The following is a 19,730-nucleotide window of genomic DNA, read 5'->3' on the forward strand; positions in this document are numbered from 1 at the left end:
ATGATGTGACTAAATCTTACCTTCATCCTTGTCTTCCTCTGGTGACTGTGCCGTATCCAGCCCAAAGACTCTGTTCAGACTCTCCTGGTCTTGTGACGCGATGAGGGTGAAGTCTGAAGGAGATGGGGGCCGATCTGTTACAAGATCATCAACGCTCATTCGACCACCGTCATCATCGTCCTCCTCCACTTCATCGTCCTCCTCGTCTTCCTCTTGCTCGATTTCTTCCTCGTCATCATCTCCTTGAAGGCTGTCCTTTTCAATATCGGAGTCTTTCTGGACTTGGAGAGAATCATACTGAGTGGTCTCAATCACTGTGTTATTTGAAGTGATAGTGGTTGTCGTTAATGATGTTAATGATGATGCTTCAGAAGTTAAGCCTAACACTCGGTTCAAACCCTCCTGATCTTGAGATGCAATGAGGGTAAACTCTGAAGGTGACGGTGGTCTGTCAAGTCGATCCATCTCTAAATCAGCTTCTTCGTCTTCAGACGACGGCTCCTCAGCAATGCGCTTGGAGATGACAGTCCTCTCAATAAAGATTTGTTGAGAAATGTCAGTGGAGATGCGTCCTTCAGACTCGTACTCCTCATCAGCATCACCTCCTTCCTGGTCGTACTCAGAGCCGGTCATCGTGCACTCGGAGCCAGTCATGGTCTCACTCTGAGCCGTGTAGCTGGAGCTGCTCATCACCTCGCTGGGTGCTGTGAAGTACGAACCAGTCCCAGTGGTCTCCCCGCTTTGCACGTAGTCTACATCGCTCTGGGACGTGTACTCTGACCCGGAGATACTGGAGGACATGAAGGTAGAGGCCGGTGTATGGAAGGTCTCATGTCTGTCGGAATTGCTTGAAACTTGGCTCCCTTGTTGGGGAGCTACATCCTCAGAGATGATCAGCTCTTCTTGGTTGGAGTCCTCTGAGAACACAGGAGGCTGCTGCTGCTGTTGCTGTTGCTGCATCTTTTTCATTTGCTCCATTTCTGTAATTTCCTCATCAAGGTCGCTTGGAGAGCTCGATCGATCTTGAACCTCTGTAGAGGATGTCGGATAAAATGGAGACCTTGGGAGATGTAAACCCATATTGAGTCCATCAACAGGTCCTTGTGGCTGGTCGTATCCGCCTCTCATATGCTGGTCTGAGGATGACGGTGTAAAGTCACTCTCAATTCGGGGTCCAATGCTACCCAGGGCGTTAAATCCAAACCCTCCACCAAAAGTCTGTGCTGTGTATGGTCCATCTTTCCCTTCACCATCAACAATTATGACATTCGGAATCAATTCCAAGAAATGTTCTGTCCTGTCGACAAATGTATCATTGATAATGGTGTCAGTTTCTTCCCCTTTTTTCTCCTCATCTTGAACAGCCTCATCTACAGTTGTGTGGGAAGTCAAAAGCGTCTCCTCTTTAACTTCTATATCCTCATGTGACTCTGTATGCAGTGTAACACAGAATCCCTTTGCAAAAATGTCTTTCTCTCGCAACTCATGTTTTCTAGATTCATCGGTCTGCCTTTCCACCACAGTAAATTCTTCTATCCTGTCTACAGACCTCGTCATTTCAGAGATGCCAGTGTCTCTCTCTTCTTCAGTGAACTCTTCAATTCTGTCCACTGACTGCGTCATTTCTACAGGGGGAATGCTTGTATATCTCTCTTCTTCAGTGAACTCTTCAATTCTGTCCACTGACTGCGTCATTTCTACAGGGGGAATGCTTGTATCTCTCTCTTCTTCAGTGAACTCTTCAATTCTGTCCACTGACTGCGTCATTTCCACAGGGGGAATACTGGTATCTCTTTCTTGTTCAGCAAATTCTTCAATGTGATCAACAGATCTTGTCATTTCTACAGGGGCACTAGATGTCACTCTTTCTTCTACTACAAACTCTTCAATCCTGTCCACTGATTGCACCATTTCATCAGGTATCACTTCATCCCCTGCCTCAGATATGTCATGAGCTTCCAAATCCTCGGCCAGCTGTTGAGAGATATCTCTATCCTCAAGCTCAGGTTCATCTCCTTCTTCATCATCATAGTGGTCATCGTCCAGGTCATCTTCCGACATGACTTCATCCCTCGCTTGTTGTTCCTCTAATTCCTGCATCTCAGCCATGATGCCTGACCTAGGCACAACCTCCACCTGCTCCTTTTCTTCCTCCACAATCTGCTGCTGCATCTCTTCTCTCTCCGAGTCAAGCCTTCGAGTGGTCTCGATACTTGTATGTAGAGCCTCTTGTACAATTGCCCTACTGAGTTCAATTTCATACTCTTCAACTTCCTTTGTCTCAACAGTCTTCTCCTCTGCATAATGAACTTCCGTATCTTCTCGGGTAACCTCTAAACTCTCCTCCGTGGTCTCTAAATGCTCTTCAGCAGTTTGCTCCTTTTCTAAGAGCAATTCTTGAGTCTCTACTTCTTTTAAGGCTTCCAGTTGTTTATCTAAAGCTTCTTCTTCTTGCTCCAACTTGTACAATTCATCCTCCACACTTTCGACAGTTTCAATTCCTTGCGGAATCTCCCTCTCCTGATGCTCTAGAATTATTGGCTCTTCCCCATAGACCATGTCAGCCGATTCCTGTGCAGAGTCTATTTGGTCTACAGAAACAGCAGCCACTTCTAATGTTTCCTCAGCCCTTTCAATGCTATCTTCCTTGGTCTCTTCTTCAGACTCATCCAATGATTTTATTTTGGTATCAATGGGAACTGAGACTTCAGGCTCATCTTCATATTTTTCAAATGCCTTGTCAATATCCACATCATACTCGGCTACTTCTCCAACTTTGGCATCAATTGCAATAGAGACTTCAGGCTCATGCTCATACTTTTCAAAAGCAGAACTCACATCTTCATCACGTTCCATTTCTTCCAACATTTTTCTTTCCTCCTCTTCTTCCTCTTCTTTCAGTTCTTTCAGAGATGGCTCAGTCTTCATTGAGTAGTCCCCTTCCTCTGTTGAAGGCGTATCTTTTGTGTCTGTGTCCAGTTTCTCCATAAGCATTTGTCCACCATCCCCGTCATCTCTGGGCGACTTATCCACTCTTTCTTCCAAGATGGAATCTGATATCTCCTGACTCTTGGTCATTTCGCTGTCAGTTGACCTTTCTGTAATCTTTTCCAGAGATGACTCTGTGATGAGGTGATGGCTCTCCTGGAGGTCGGTGACAAATTTTGAGTCCATCTGTCTTGTCAATTCAAGCTGTTCTTCCTCTAAGTCAACGCCATCTTCTTCATCTTCCTCGCTGTCTGCCCTTGAAATCTGGGAAATTAGGGCAGCAGTAAGCTGATCTTGTTCTTCTATCTCTTGATCAAGTTCTTCATCCACATCCAGCTCTTCTTCTTCAACAACATAGTCCTCAATTTCCTCCTGTTCTTCTGGTGATGAGCCAATCGGTTTTTCAGAGATAGATTCAGACTCGTCCTTTTGAACCTTCAAATCCACAACCTCCTGTGTCGTTAGTTTTTCTTCTTCCAACTCATCAGCCTCATTATCTTTGTCTCCCTCATCTTCATCTGAGGAAACGTGCGGACTCTGTTGAGGCACATCTGGAAGACTCGGGATAAGAAGAGTTTCTTGTTCAATTTCTTCTGTGTGAGCATAGTGCTCTTCACCAGACACAGTTTCTTCCTTGGAGTACAACTGCTGAGATGACATTTCCGTAAACTCCTCCAAAGTACTCTGTTCACTCTTGGTCTCCGTCATCTGGTACTCTTCAAATGTTTCTTCAACTTGCTGCCTCGTCTCTTTGGTCTCTTGAAGCTCAGAAAACTCTTGCTCTCTAGATTCCCTGACAGTATCAAATTCTTTTGCCATTTCTGACTCATCCATTTCTTCAATTTCAATGGATCCCATACGTGTTTCAATAAGTACTTTCTGATGAGCAGTTATTTTCGTCTCAGACTCAGTAAGCTGATACTCCCTCAGCTCCCCCTCACGAACCATTGTCTCCTCAGATGACTCTGTGGATCTCCGCACTTCCACCTCAACAGGTGTGCCTTCCATTTCATCCTGGGCCAGTTCTGCAAGACCATCATCAACACTCTGCAACTTAAACCCTGTGTTTTCTTCAGTCACACTCACAACTTCCACTTCAGATATCTCCATATCCTTATCAAAACTCTGTCTCATTTCAACAGATTCTTGCCTCTCTTCGACTGCCTCTTCGGGGATCTTCCTTTCTTCCTCAGTCACATTTTCATCATGGACTTTGGCCAATCTACCTGAATCTTCAGTCATTTTGAACTGATCTTCCTCCTCAGTTTGAGACTCTGCCAAGAAGTCTGAGTACTCCACTTGTCCCTCAGAAGAAATCTCTTTCTCTATGTCCACACTGTCTCTTTTCCCATAGTCCTCGGTTCCTTCTTGCTGTTCCCCCACACGTTCATCGTCAGGGTGGTGAAGAGCTTCTGCCTCATCTTCCTGATCTCCATCCATTCTCAGGGTGGACGCTTGGGCCAGCTCCTCAGAAGTGAGTTCCGTCTGGTCAAGGAATTCCCAAGCTTCTTCATCATCGGCCGCGGCACCTCCAACAGCCAGATCTTCTTCATCAACTTGTGGTGGTGATACAAGGCTCTCCATACGAGTTTCAAACTTGTACTCATGCACAACAGTAGAGTGTACACTCTCGGAGTACTGTTCAGATGTCTGATAAGACTGTTCTTTTTCCAGTTCATCCTCAGCATCTTCCTTTTCTAGCAACCCATTTTCAATGGCTTTCTCTGTTTCTTCAAATTCGGCCAGATCGTCAGCTGTATCATCCTCAATATGTCGGCTCATTTCATCTTCACTAAGTTCATCTTCACCCCCTCTCCCAGAACCAAAGGCAGGTATTTCCATACTCTCTGTTTCCTCATCCTCATCATCTTCATCTTCAACACCACCATCTAGAAAATCTCTCGTTTCCTCAACCTCACCTTCTGGGACAGAGCAAACTCCGACCAATGTTTCTTTTACTTCAAATTCATGAACAGCATCTTGCCCGGTGACTTCTTCCACTTCATCTTCTTCCTCATCTGGCAAAGTGGAAACGCCAGTCTCCTTCCTTCCATCGTGAGAGTCCACGTCATCCGCGGGCACAATCCTCTGAGACTCCGATACGTTATGTTCCTCATACAACTCCTGAGTAAATGTATGAGACACCTTCGTTGTTGACGTAGCTCTCATCTCTTCTTTCACCTCCACTATATCTTTCTCTTCCTCCACTTCACTCTCTTCTTCGTCTGGGAGAGCGTAAATGCCAGCTTTGGTTTGCTTAGCTTGAGAGGCTGTGAAAGCTTCGATCACTTCTTCTTCTTCGTCTGGCACTGATGCCATAGCTTGGTGATCTTCAGACTCAGCGAATGTCTCATGAACTTCTTCTTTGACTATTTCTTGGATTTCTTTCTTTTCCTCTTCTGGCAGAGAAGAAACCTTAATCTCACTCTGTCTGACCTCATAACTGATGAAGGGTTCCTCCACATTCCTATCATCTAACGCTTCTTGGTGGTCTTCTTTCTCTCCCATATCTTCTGCAGGCTCAAAGCCTCTATCATACGCTCCCTCCTCCTCGTCTTCATCAACACCATCACACTTCTCATCCGATGTCTTTTCGTCGGATATCTCCCCAGAGACCAAGGCCCTCTCTCGGTCGTCCTCATCATCAGCACCATCATCGCTACCCGCAGTGGCCGCGATACTATCCAACTCCTCATCTATTCCCCGATCCAGGGCCCGGAGCACAGATGGAGCCATCGCTCCACGCCACGACTCCGGAGGCAGACTCGTCCCATACTCGTCTCCCTCATCCATGGCGCTTGCAGGCTCAATGTTTTCTTTGTCTTCTTCATCGTACACTACATCACTTTGAAACTCCTGAACGGCCTCGGTAACTTCAGCTTCTTCTCCTGTCACCCTCTCCACTGTCTCCTCAACGAGATGTTCTTCTTCAACCCCCAGCACATCAGGTATTTCATCTGCAGGCTCAGGCTCTTCAGCCACTTTAACTTCACCCACGTCAGAATCTAACAAAGTGGTTTCTTCTTTGACATCATCAATAACCTCCATCTCACTTCCTCTCCCCTCTCGTTGGTCTTCAAAGGTTTCCGATACCACAGACGTGACAGCAAAATGCTGCCCTTCATTCTCAACTCTCATGTGACTTACAGCCTCGATGACAATCTCTCTTGGAGTCTCCGTATCATCAGGAGTCTGCACTAGTTCGACATACTTGTCCCCAGCAACGTCGTCCTTGTAAGCCTCGGGCTCTCTGGCAGGCTCAATCTCATCCCGATCCTGTTCACGACTCTCAGAAGGCTGATCACGGTCTGTGTCAAAGTCTCTGTGAGAATCGATGTCGTACTGACTTTCTAGTGACTCCACGAGTTCGCTTTTGATCTCAGAAAAGTCTTGTGTGGTCTCGCTCATGTCCTCTGTGTAGTCACTTCTGTACTCTCGTCCCATAAACTCCTCTCGAGATTCTTTGCGCTCAGACTTGACTTCTTCCTGGGACTCGACCAAAAACTCTTCATGAGCGTCTTCTTCCTGAAACTCGTACCTTTTCTCCATATGTTCTCGAGACTCTTTGCGCTCAGACTTGACTTCTTCCTGGGACTCAACCAAAAACTCCTCACGAGTGTGCTCTTCCTGAAACTCGTACCTTTTCTCCATATGTGTTACAACCTCCTCTATCGTCTCCACCTTCTCTCTCACCAGATCCTGAGTTAGCGGGTCTGTAAGAGATGTGTATTTTGGATCTGTAATGGGCGACTCGTCTGTCAAGCCAGTAGGCTTCTCCTCCACATCACCTACAGACTTCCCCACGTCCTCGGAGGTCTCATCCACTAGGACATCTTCAGAAGGTTCTGTCATCGCCAAGTCTTCAACATGGGTTGTTTCTACAGTATTCACGTCAGCACACATCCGGACGTCTTCCACATACTCCTCCACAACCTGTTCTTCCTCCTCACGGCTACTTGTTTCAACAACCTCAGCGACCACCATTTTGACGTCTTCCTCTTGAACAGTTTCGTCCACGAGAACCTCAGCTTCTTCGGCCGGTACAAGAATCTCCTCCGCTCGCACCGCAACCGTCTCCTCTCTCTCCAGCTCTTCCACTGCTTCTACCTCCTCTCCAAACCTCGTCACCTCCTCCATCTGGACGACAGTCGGGGGCTGCCTCTCTTCTCTCGCCATTTCAAATTTCTCTCCAGATTCTTCATACCGTTCTGCATCTTCAAACGTCTCCACCACTTCTTTCTCATCGTCTTTTATGTACTCCTCCCGAGTCTCCAGAAATGTCTCTTCCTCTTCATCAAGGTCAGTAACAACTTCGCTTTGAAGAACTTTCTCTTCAGCCACATGGTACTCAGTGGGCTCTGAACTTCTGAATGTCTCTCGGACCTCAACTTTTTCTGTAAAGCTCACATCCCGATCGGTTCCTCTTCTCTCTTCCTTTTCAGAAACCTCAGTTCTACTCTCATAAAATTCAGTCTTTGTTTCAGTGAACTCAGACCTAATTTCTGTGGAAGCTAGCTGCTCTGCTGTAACTGAAATTCTCTCTTCTTTCCTCTCTTCCTCCTGTTCTTCAAGAGAAAACTTATCCTTATCCTGTAGTTTATCTGTTGCGCCCGGGCCAGTCCAAAAGAAGCGTTAAAAAAGAGGGAGAGGACCAGAGTATTAGTAAACGGCCCCGCCCATTGAGCTAAGACCAAACAAGAAAGGGCAGAAAACAAAGAAACCAAGGAACGTAATCTATATGGGTCTGAGAAAAACAAACACAGAGACTCAAGCTCCCGCCCCCAAGCTGTGGGGGCTCCTGGGCAAAATAAAGAGTACATGAATATCATAAGTAGAAAGAAAAACTCTGGAAATATAGCGAGTCTCAATATTGAACCGTAATGATTACACTATAGGTCAAACGAAATCTAACGGCAGCTAAACAAAAGTCAATTACACTTAAACCGAGTATTCACTGAAAAAATGCACGAGAAAGTACACAATATATCGCTGCTAACTGAAAACAACTTGGGGCCGTTCACAATTATTCCCAATTTATCGTGATGGAATAGAAAATGCAACTTAAAGCTTAGTAAATAGAGACACCATCTGAAACACCAATAATGATAATGGTCTGCATGCGTTCAGCTCCGCAAAGTTCCCACAGATGGGAACAAACATGCATTTTACATTTATGATGTAGTCCTTAAATATGAAATTGTTTTGAAAGAAAAGATATGAATAAGTTCCGTCTAGAGAAAATGAGAGGCGCTCTTCTGTCTCACAAACTATGAGACTACTATGCTTTGGTAACACATGAAAGTAACAGCTCGGAAAAAAAGTTAACGATAACATTGAGAGAAAAAGTAAAAGCCTCATATTTTGAGAAAATGTAGGGCTATTACGTAGTGGGAAAATAATATATGAATGGACCACGTCTCAGGGAAAACAACGTATTCTTGGTGGGGAGTAATCATTAAGATTATCAGTAGTGATGTGGCTTGTGCAAGCAGCAGTAAGATGGACATTGACACGGTGGCGGAGGAGAGGAGATGGGCGAGGGTCTAGGCTAGCATGTGAGAAGTGGACACAGACAGCAGTGAATGAATGAACGCCATGGCGTAGAAGCAAAGACTGTACTGTATCTAAGACACATGAATATGAGCTCTTTCACAACTGATTCAGCACGAGTATACACTGACAGCGTTTGTAAAGGGACCCAACTGTTGTTGGATTTTTTTTATGAGTAAATATTTTTTTATACCCCCATCAATAAAATTTAGTTCATTTAGGAGGCAGGGCAATTGTTTCATGGAACTCATGATCCTTACTAAAATAAATGGGAAAGTTGATGGGAGTGCAATATTCGTCTGTTGACACGGCGTTATCACATCCTCGCAAAAACAGTAAAACAGTTGAGCAGTTTGTTTGAGATAGATGAGACCTGAGCAAAGAGTTGCAAAAATGTATGGTGGGCCATAAACAGAGGCACTGCATGAATAGCATGGATGCCGTTCTCGGTGAAATAGAAAACAGCACTTGTAACAAATTGAAATAACATTCTTTTGGAAAGGAGGGGGGAAAGAAGTTGGAGATGGGGTGTGTGTGTGTGTGTGCGTGTGTGTGTGTGCGTGTATTTGTGTGTGCATGCACATGAGTGCGTGTGTGTGAGCCTGTGTGTGTGTGTGTGTGTGTGTGTGTGTGTGTGTGTGTGTGTGTGTGTGTGTGTGTGTGTGTGTGTGTGTGTGTGTGTGTGTGTGTGTGTGTGTGTGTGAGAGAGAGAGAGTGTGTGCGTGCGTGAGAGTTTACGTGTGTGTGTGTGTGTGTGAGTGAATGAGAGAGAGAGTAAGAGTGAGAGTGTGAGAGAGAGAGAGAGAGAGAGAGAGAGAGAGAGAGAGAGAGAGAGAGAGAGAGAGAGAGAGAGAGAGACAAACAGACCGACAGACACATACACACAGACAGCAGACAGACAAAAGGGCAGAGTGTAAAACGTAGACATACTGATGAAAAGAGAAATAGATTTTTAAGGCTTCAAAAGAGCGGAATGTTCTAAACAAAGCATGAGAAGGACAGCCAAGTGCAATGGCAATGAGCATGGCGAAGATAGACATGGGTAGTGCTAAATTACCTGGATTATTTATGTATGGATTAGAGAAAAACAGAGGAGTTAGAAAGATATGTATTTTCAAGTATTCAACAAAAAGGAGACAGGCAATACATATGTACATTACTTCAGTTTTCCAGAAAAATGTACAACACAGAAAAGTTACAGTAAATATCAGAATAAAAGACATCGGAATAGAACCACACATACATAGACTAGAGCCTTATAACTGAACTTTGAATCAATGAAAAAAGAAATGCCTCATTATCGTTATGGTTTCAAGAGGAAATTCAGTCGCAACAGCTGTCCCCATTATAATCTATGCAATTCTGAGAAGTTTACTGAGAAAACCAAAGCCAATTTCCACAACTTTGTTTTTTTTTTAAAAAAGCATAATGTTTACAGGGCAAAGGAGAAAAACACTCCTCGGATATAAAGAGGAATCATGACAATATTATATTGACTCTTTAGCCTCAAATCAGTATTATCATCCCACAACAGAAATTTCTCAAGACATTAGCAGTGGTGTTGAGAACAGTAGAAACAATTAACACGAACTCAGGTTTATAACTTAGAAAAACCATAGTATTAACTAACAACAGAGGAATCAATTAAGATACTATATGAAGAACAGAGCTAAGAAAAGTGATGTTGATTAAGAATAAGACGCATATAGATCTAGCAAACATCAATTGATGAGACCACTGGTACTTATTAAGAAGAACAGTAAAATTACTAAACCAGTGTTAACAATTAAAAAACCACAGGCACAAGGAACACTGTTGAAAGACCACTATCATCGCGTTAAAATAACAGATGCATTGAGTAAGACAAGATAGAGAGAATAAAGTACATGTATTATATTATGTATGCCAAAGAATTTTCTACCTTTATTCTTCCCTTCTTGGTGGAAGTATAAGTCTATTAATAACGTAACATGACGACAAATTCACCACAATGGAGAAGAAGAACACAGAACACACTGAGGTGATAACGTGAATATTTACCTGATGTCCGGACAGCAAGGGAGAGAATGGGTGCGACAGGGCAGGGGAGTCCATGCAACTACATCGCCATGACGAAATACTCGTCATAATCAGCCCTTATAAAGCTACAGCGCTTCAACTAAACTGAAACAACACTCAGTCACAATGGCAGCACAATGGGAAAATTAGGCATAAAAATACTGAAAAACAAATACACCTAGTGCACATCAATAGTTGAGATGACTGACAAAAATAATATGTATGTAAATGAGTGAATGATACACGAAAACCCAAATGATCACTTTGCACTCGGGGCGGTTAAAGACAACTATTAATACTAGAGTGGAAATAGACTGAAATACCAGCATATTTGACAGGTACTTTGGAATATAAGAGCTCTAGCTCAACGAACACCAAATTCAGTCAATAACCTTTAAGGGAAGGGGAGGAAAGGTGGGTTTTAAAAACAATCTTTTTTGGATAGTGTGGATAAAGGACGGGAAGGGGAAGAAGGGGGAAAGGGTGGGCGGGGTAGGGGTCAGAATAAGCAAGCTGTTCCTTGCGGGCAAACATCTATTGCAATGAAATTCCTTTCGATAAGCACAATGCATTGCTGGAATTGAAAAATGGGGGTAAGAGGTTGAAGAAAACCTAGCCCTTTTGAAAGGGGGGGGGATACAAAATTTAGGTTGGTATCAAGATTACACACTCAAGAAACAGGGAGGTATGAATGTACTTTCTGAAGAAAAACAAAATGAATGACTGCAAAATAGATTTTTTAAAATGTTTTAATAACTTAAAAGAAAAACATTTTTTCCAGAACCTGTAGGATGGGGATGATAAACTTGAAAAGCCAAGGACAAAGAAGACATTCAAGTAAAAACACTCAAAGCAGTGAAAAAAAGATCAACTGAAAGCAGCCTAACACAAGTTTTAAAAATGTATACGAACAAAAATTTAAGTAAAGAGGTGAAGCACTAAGTTCAGAGGCTTTTTTTTTTTTATTGGAAACAAAGGGACCTGATCTCACAGCTCATATGAGATAATAATGTTGTCTCTATATTTTACAACTTGAAACTTGAGAAACTTCAGATACAGGACAAAATGCTTATTCATGAACAAAATAACAATGTCCAAAATGTTCAAATATACTTCTATTCTGTACTCATTTATTTTCCTCTTTTCGAAGATTCTTCACAATTACCGTAGCTCTAAAAATAAGCTTCCAAAATGGCAGTAATTCCAGTAAAATAAAATCGACTAAATTTTCTGGGCTTTTGCCCTGTTCAGGGCCATGAAGCTTTGACAAGAAGAAACGATAGTTTTACCAATGACTTAAACAGGAAAATAGAAAGCATTTGAGAGTAGAAAACATTTCTGTCTCTCATAATCTCTTTTGATGAACTTACATGTCGAAAAAATTTCACCAATGATATGGAAATTAGCGAATTTCATTACAATTTTTTTTTTCAAAATAAGGAACAGTTACTATCAATGTGCAGACTTCCCTTCATTTCTGCCCCTTGACTTTATTCAAAATAAAGCAAAAAGACAAAACAAAAGGCATCACTTACTCAAAAACAAGAACGTCAAGACAGATAAAATACACAGCAACTTATATAGGAGTGCTTAAACAAAGTTTTCGTTTTTCCTTTTGTTTAGACTGCATGCACTTCACATTTAAAATGTCTTTGGAAAAATTGTCTTTGAGAATAATCAAACAGTAAAGAAATATTCCTTAACATGCTACCTGTAGTAAACACTTAAAGCATAAAAAGCCATTTTTCAAAAGGTAAACATTATGCTCATTTCATTTACATTGCAGTCAAACAAAATAAAAATGTATCTCCTTTGTAAACAAAATAAAATGTGTCTTCTCTGTAATCAAAATAAAAATAAGTTTTCTCTTGAAACATTTCCGAAATAAAATCATCTGCCAAAAAAGTATTAGGTGATATAATCATCAGACATGATTAATCGAATACAAAAAAGCAAATACAGACGATTTGTTCTACCACGAGATCAAAGCACAACAGTCAGAGACATTCCAGAAGACACTGAGTGATCATCACACTACATGGCCTCAGAGACACTGGACGGAGAAAACAGAAACCTAAGCCATCACAGAAGATGAAAAAACTGGGGGACGAAAATCATCATAAGATGGGAAACAACAACAAGATGAATACATCACGTGGTCTTGACAATATCATGATGAACACATCACGTGATGAAGACAACATCATGGCGAATTCATCACATGATAAAATAACATCATGACATGATGGATTCATCACATGCTCTGCAAAATTAGGCTGAATTCACCACGTGATCGAGACAACATCATGTGAATATGAATGAAAAGTGAAAGAAACCAGCAGCTAACAAAAGGACGTCAAACACTGCCACACAGCAGTATAGTACCTTTATCAGCAGAGGAAGGGAATCCTTGAGTGGCTAGTAGTGGAAGGGAAGGGGGGTAAAAGAGGAAAAGATAATAAATATATCCAAAATCTGTGAAAAAATTGAGTGTTTCAATTGTTCATTCAAAACACAGTCTTAGACATAATGGTCTATCTGAAAATGAGGAGAATCATGGGACCGGCAGAGACTGGGTTGATCCCAGACTGTAAAAATCATGAGGAAAGATGACGCAGGAATCATTCTATAGAGCTAAAGCTGAAAGAAAATTATAAGAATTAGAAAGGGACGTAAAAGGTGCCTCTTTGTGGAACCGGGCGCATCGGGGTGACCAACATCATGATCTGAAAATAAGGACAGTGCATGGACACAGAAATACACAAAGCAATGATGATTACATAAACCATAACGGCAGCTGGAAATTACAACATATTAATACACAGTACCACATAAGTGTGTCACATCCAGATGTATCATACCTTTACCATTTTCCCCCCTGTTTGTTTAGACTTACACAAATCTAAATAAATAAAATGATAATGAACAAAGTGGAAACATTAATGAGTTTTTTAAAAGGTGACCTTAAAATCTAGCCTGCCTTATGTCTGTATTCAGAGTAGCAATAACCTCATAATATGCACCTAGGAGAACGTTAAACCTCATTTGTGGAATGAATACTTCTAAAGGTGTTATTATTATTTTATTCTCTCTCTCTCTTTCTCTCTCTCTCTGATACAAATGCATACATACACAGACAAGCCCAATCACATGCACACACACACACAGACACACATACACATATACACAGGCACACACTCGCACAAACACACACATACATACACGATCATACACACACCATCACACACACACACATAGGAACTCCAAACTCTTTCAACTTTTCACAAACTTAACCTATACAAACCATAACACAAGCACTTTCGAAAGATGCATCAAAAAGTTAACTTTCATACACATTAACAGATCACTGCAGACAAAACAGAACTCATGCAGTATTGAAAGAACAGCAGACTAACAATCTCTGAAAGTGCATTGTCCTTAAACAAAGTGAGAAAGAAGTCACAATACCTACATGCAAGAAAAGTTAGCCTACAGTAACACACAAAATGTTGCCTTTTTGTTTTGAACTCTTTCAGAAATTCAGTCGAGCTTCAAAGTACAATAACAAGCTTTCTATTAAGTGCAGTGAAAAAAGTTAGCTTTCTTTTTTTTAAAAATCAATTACATTTTACAATACCAAGCTGTTAGACTAACAGTTAGTTCCAAAATAAGTCTACAAATTTTTTTATTAATTAAATAAGTAATAGCTGAAAATAAGCTCCAGAATATTTAAATCAAAGTAACCCTCACCGGTTATTTAAAGTAAAACAAAGATAACAGAAACAAACAAAAATTGTATATTCTGTAAGTAATCTCCACACTGTTTATGGTAGAAAATGTTCCCCCCCAAAAAAAATCAACAACAGGAAAATAAAAGAAGCTTTCATCAGTCTACAGCAAAACTCTACATTCAAACTACCAAACTCTACAGAAAGGCAAAAAGAGAAGGGGAAAGAAAAGAAACTTTCCAAAAGTCCTCTTTGATCTACCCACTACATCTATACTATAGTTTTGCGTTAATCAAAGGACAAAAGAAATTAGAGTGAAGATTTTACCAGGAGTGCCATGTTGATATATCGATACATTTCATATTTTCATAACTTACAGGATTGCATTCAGAAAAACAAGGTGACATCGCACTTGACTTTATATATTTTATGTCCCCATCGACACAATTAGCATCTAAAAGAAGGCGGGCTGCATCGACCCTCCTCTCAGGGCCACCCTGGGTTGTATGGTAGACTGCATCCCAGCAGAAAGACAGGGACACTAAACAAGACACCTTCCCCTGGAGGGGACTGAACTGTCTTTTGCTCGCAAAGTGGCACAGTCATATATCAGATGCCACAACATCAGAAACTTGAAAGTCGGGCATATGTAGCTTATGAAACATCTATCATTGAAAAACTGTGGCCTCTATTAATTTGATAATAAACCAGCTCAACATTTTTAAAAAACTGGGGTCTTTACAATTAGATTATACAGAAAAACTGACGATTTTGTAATTCGGGATAAGCCTGAACAAGTGACACTCCTATGAGGAGAAGAAAGCGACTTAATTTAGGGCAAAAGGATAGTTGAAAGATAGGGGTGAGGATGAGGGTGGGGCGGGGCAGCTTCACACACACTGGAGGGCATGCAGCATTGTCTGGTTACAGCCCACCTGACTTGCTGAGATCGTCAGCGTAATATGTGATCTTTGTCACCTGACGTTTGGCTAGGCCAGTGTCATCCAGTTCGCGACATTCTGCAAATTATGGCAGTCGTCAGAAGTAATTGCAAGTTGTCAGGGGTAGGGTAATTGGAAATTTCATAGGTCAGTTGTCTAGGATGTTGGATAGGTCAGTTGTCAGGAAAAATTATTGGGAAAGTGAATTCGTCTACTGTAATCGAATATTTGAAGTTAAGGTTGTCGTTTGTCATCGACAATTTGAAGCTGAATGCATCTGTTTTCAGAGACAATTCAAAATATGTTGTCGTTGGTCGAAGAGAAGGGAGCAGGTCTCAGTGGGGAATATTAATCTTGAGAAGTAATGGATAGTCACTGTTACAGAAAAAGGACATTAGTTATTGTCTTTTATATTGAGTTTTCAGTTTTGGAAAAGGTGCTGGAATTTTTGGTAAAGTGCACTTTTAAGAATAGTGAAAGAAGAGTCAGGTGTCATACATAAAGAGAAACTTTCCTTTTTATGTAGAATTTGAAAAATTGTTAAATTTGACGTTAGATGTATCATGTGCAGATGGAAAGACGTAAAGCGTCACTGCTAATCATTACTTTTTATAAGCACCTAAAAAAAATAAATCACCCAGATATGATAATTTACATAAATAACAAACCACAAAAAGTATAAAGTCAGAAGTTTTCAGAAACTAATTCAGTCATCTACAAATTGTATTCCTCTTCACCATTTCCAAAAGAAGATTGCTTGTTACACTTTAAGTTCCTTAGAGTAGATAAGTAACAAATAGTGAAACCCTACACTTTAAATATATTGGATAAACCTCAGTGTTCACCACATCGAAGCGTTCCAGCTGGTTACAATCAACTGGCTCACAGGAAATCAGGACTTTTCGCAATGGGCCAAACTTTTACAACATAGCACCAGAGCAAACAGAACATGAAAGATCGTGGGGGAGGGGGATGGACAACCGTACGTTCTTGCATGTCTCAAGCGGAGCCATATTCCAGCCAAAAAAAATCCTTCTCAATACGGCCTCATAACCTGCCCATGTACACTTTTTTTAAAAATGAGAACTAATAACATTTTCTAAAACTGCTAAAGAAATCGAGGTTACTGGTTAATTAATTACCATGGAAATTCTAAACAATACTTTAAGAACCTACGAGGAAAAAGAAATGATTATCATCAAACATTTTTCTCCGAAACTATAAAGTATAAAAATTTTAAATATTCAAAAGTTTAAGCTAAACAATTCCACAGCATATTTTTACCACCCAGACAACCATTGCGCACCTTTCTTTAATTTCATCATGAATACATGATTAGTATTTTGGGATAGGATAATAACAACAGTAGCTGGGGCAAAAGTAAACACTCAGCCGTAGAGGTTACTTTGGCTAAACAATGTGGATAGAAAACAAAAACCTTCATAGCACTTTTACGGAGCAGTTCCACGGACATTTGATAAATCATGCGCAACATACACTAGCCAATAACATTGAAGATGTTAAAGGTTTCCACCACGCATGTACTATTGAGAAGCGAACAAACCACACCACGCAAAATCCCCAAACAGACAAGAAAACTATGTCTAATAATGTGAACAACATAATAAAGCAGGAAATGGGTAGGACACGGCAAGAATACTCAGACACTAACACACAAAAATACAACCATGGTATGAGTTTCCCTGCTTGTGGTGACAACTGTCTACATAGACATAAAGGCCTTACTTAACCAACCGTCTTTTAGTAATAATGAAAAGCCACACCTCAGCCATAAGGCATGATTTTCCTTGCAATTGTCACAAACCTCTTCGTATTAGAAAAAAAAAAGCTGAAACTTCTTGCTTCTACAACATAGTTGGATTAATATTTTTAGGCATTTAACTTTCTTGGTGAAACATACAACTTAAACTAGCAGCCTCAAGACATGCGATTGTGCAAACAAGGCTACAAACTACCTGATACTGGTGAAGTACAGCCCTCTAGGTTAAGGGAAACAACTCTCTAGGGGCTCTAATCTTTACCTTCCGGATCATCATCTTCTTCCATGAACTCCGGGGGGGATGCGAGGGCACCCTTAGCAAGCATATCCTCCACGACTTCCAGAGAGCGTTCCACTGTATCCCCCTCCACAGACTCCTCCACATGGGCGCTTGTTGTGGTCTTCCGTACAACATCCTTTCCGCTCACGTTATATGGGTCGGCAGGTGAGCGAGGACGAGGGCTTGGGCATATGGCCTCCTCTTCAACGCGGGTATCCACAAACTCTTCTTCAATAGAGCCTGAGCGAGAGAGAGTCTTTCTTTTGGTCTCTGCTGTGAGGAGAGTGCTGGTGACAACCGTCCCATCATCCAAGACTTTGGTTTCCTCCTCAAAGTCTCCCTCCGTGTGACCCTCTGTCCGCACATAGTCATCATCAGAACTACTGTCAGAGTCAATAGGCGCCATGAATGTTGACTCTGTCCCAGGTATAACTTCATCAATTTCAAAATCTTCCTCTTGGTGTCCGTGGTCGGAATCAAATGATTCTTGGTGGGTTCTCATGTGGTGGACCATTCTGTTCATGATAAGTTTTCTGTGGACTTTGGTTCCATCTTCCAGGACTTGTTCGATTTCCTCTTCCTCATGCACTCGTCTCGGGGGCTCATCAAACGTTTCCACAATGTCTTCCCTCAAACTTCCCGGTACTTCTTCAACATCTTCAGTCACTTTCTCCTGGCCATCTTCGGACCTCAAACTTTTCCTGATCTTCTTCAACGAATGGCGCCGGACCTTGTGTGTGTGATGGACAGTCCCGTCAGGCAGTATCTCCTCGTGGTCTTCCACCTCTGTCTCCTCCCGCGCAGGTCCTTCCTCTTGCACCAGCTCCATCCGCTTGCTCTGGTCCCCCCCGGTGGTAAACTTTCGGTGGCGGACTATGGTGCCGTCCTCTCTCACTTCTTCGTAGTACGTCTCCCCGGGCGCTACGCTAGCATCAAAGACTGTTGGGGAACAGAGAGAACAAGGCACACATACAGCACCACGACACCACGCATTGACCCAGCAACACGGGCACACAATGGCGACAACACGCCAATGCCTCTCCACTGCACACTCGATCTAAAAAAACGGGGCATGGAGACCGACTGCCAATTCAATACACAGTTAGCCCACCAGCTCTTCATCTTTTTATGTTTGAACTTTACGACCTTCTAAATAAAATATTGCTTCCAGCCAAAGCTATATTCATTGACCTAGCTATAAACTATAAACTCCACAGCACTTTGAGACAACTGACTAAAAGCCAGAAGACACCTAAGACTGTATATTATTGTGGCGTACCACAATGTTAAATGCCTACGATGACATACAAACACAACATAGGTAACAGATACTGACACTTAACATAGCTGTCACTACACGCCACCTGTTCTCACAATGACATAAAATTCAAGAGACAGAAATTATAAACGGAATTCACAGCAATGACACACGGGTAAAACTACATCTGTAGGTTCGGATTCTTTTCAAAGTGACGCCAGGCGACAAACAAACGTAAGAGATTATAGGAGAACAGGATAGTATCTTCAAGTTATATTAGATTAGTAAAATAGAACAGAGTAGTTGAAAAGTTTTTATAAAAGACATAAGAGAAAAAGTACAGGTAATATTATAGAATGTGACCATCAACAACAGCTAGCAACATTGATGATAATAATAATAAAAATAATAATAACGATGATGATGATGATAATAATATAAGTAATGAAAATAATGATAATAATAATAACTAGCATTTGCGTCAGCTTTCGAGGTCATGGTTGCAAACAATTCAGTTCTTAGAAGGAGTGCGAGTAAATGAAGTGATCTAAAATCCACGTCAGTTTGAATGAAGGAGTTGTCAAATTTCGGGATGAAATCATGAGAGGAGTGACTAAAGGGCGTACTGTCACGCGGCAGATTTGTGATGAATGGAATATCTCTGACGGGGGGGGGAGGAGGACAACTTTCAAAATTCAGTAATGTTAAAAAGTTAGAACAAAGTTGGGACCACTGACCAAATGTCCTTCCCCGATAGCACTCAGTCAATTGGAATCAAAAGTTTAACAGCACCCCCTGGCAGATTCAAACCCACAGCCCAGCATGATACCAGCACAGCTGCCCAAGGATAACGGGTGAGCAAAGATGATGACAGTGTTTTATTCCAGTTCTTCTGAGTAATTATGAGTTGAGGACCATCAACAGAGATTGTTCCCGTCTGTAATTAATGAGCAAATGGGGCACACTATCTCTCGACACATCCATTAATTCGGAGCTTATGGCTTACAGAGCTATGACATATGGCGTAAATAAACTTGGAGGGCCACATTAAAGTAATCATACTCTATTGTACTTCATGGTATGCGCGTGTGTGTGTGCGTGTGTGTGTGCGTGTGCGTGTGTGTGTGTGTGCGTGCGTGAGAAAGAG

At 41.6% G+C, this 19,730-nt stretch overlaps 1 protein-coding gene across 8 annotated transcripts in view; it reads right to left on the reverse strand.

Annotated features, from left to right (window-relative positions):
• The window catches only part of LOC101845664 (titin), a gene marked incomplete at its 5' end in the record, with an annotated part of 180,624 nt that overhangs the window by 23,904 nt on the left and 136,990 nt on the right, over positions 1-19,730 (reverse strand). For all 8 annotated transcript variants that reach the window (XM_035970907.1, XM_013085006.1, XM_013085002.1 and 5 more), the window contains 3 exon segments: positions 21-7,589; positions 12,982-13,014; positions 17,308-18,264. In XM_035970907.1, the coding sequence (XP_035826800.1) occupies positions 21-7,589; positions 12,982-13,014; positions 17,308-18,264 (8,559 nt within the window).

This window comes from Aplysia californica, unplaced genomic scaffold (genome assembly GCF_000002075.1).
Source record: "Aplysia californica isolate F4 #8 unplaced genomic scaffold, AplCal3.0 scaffold00014, whole genome shotgun sequence".
In the NCBI taxonomy this organism is placed as follows: Eukaryota; Metazoa; Mollusca; class Gastropoda; order Aplysiida; family Aplysiidae; genus Aplysia; species Aplysia californica.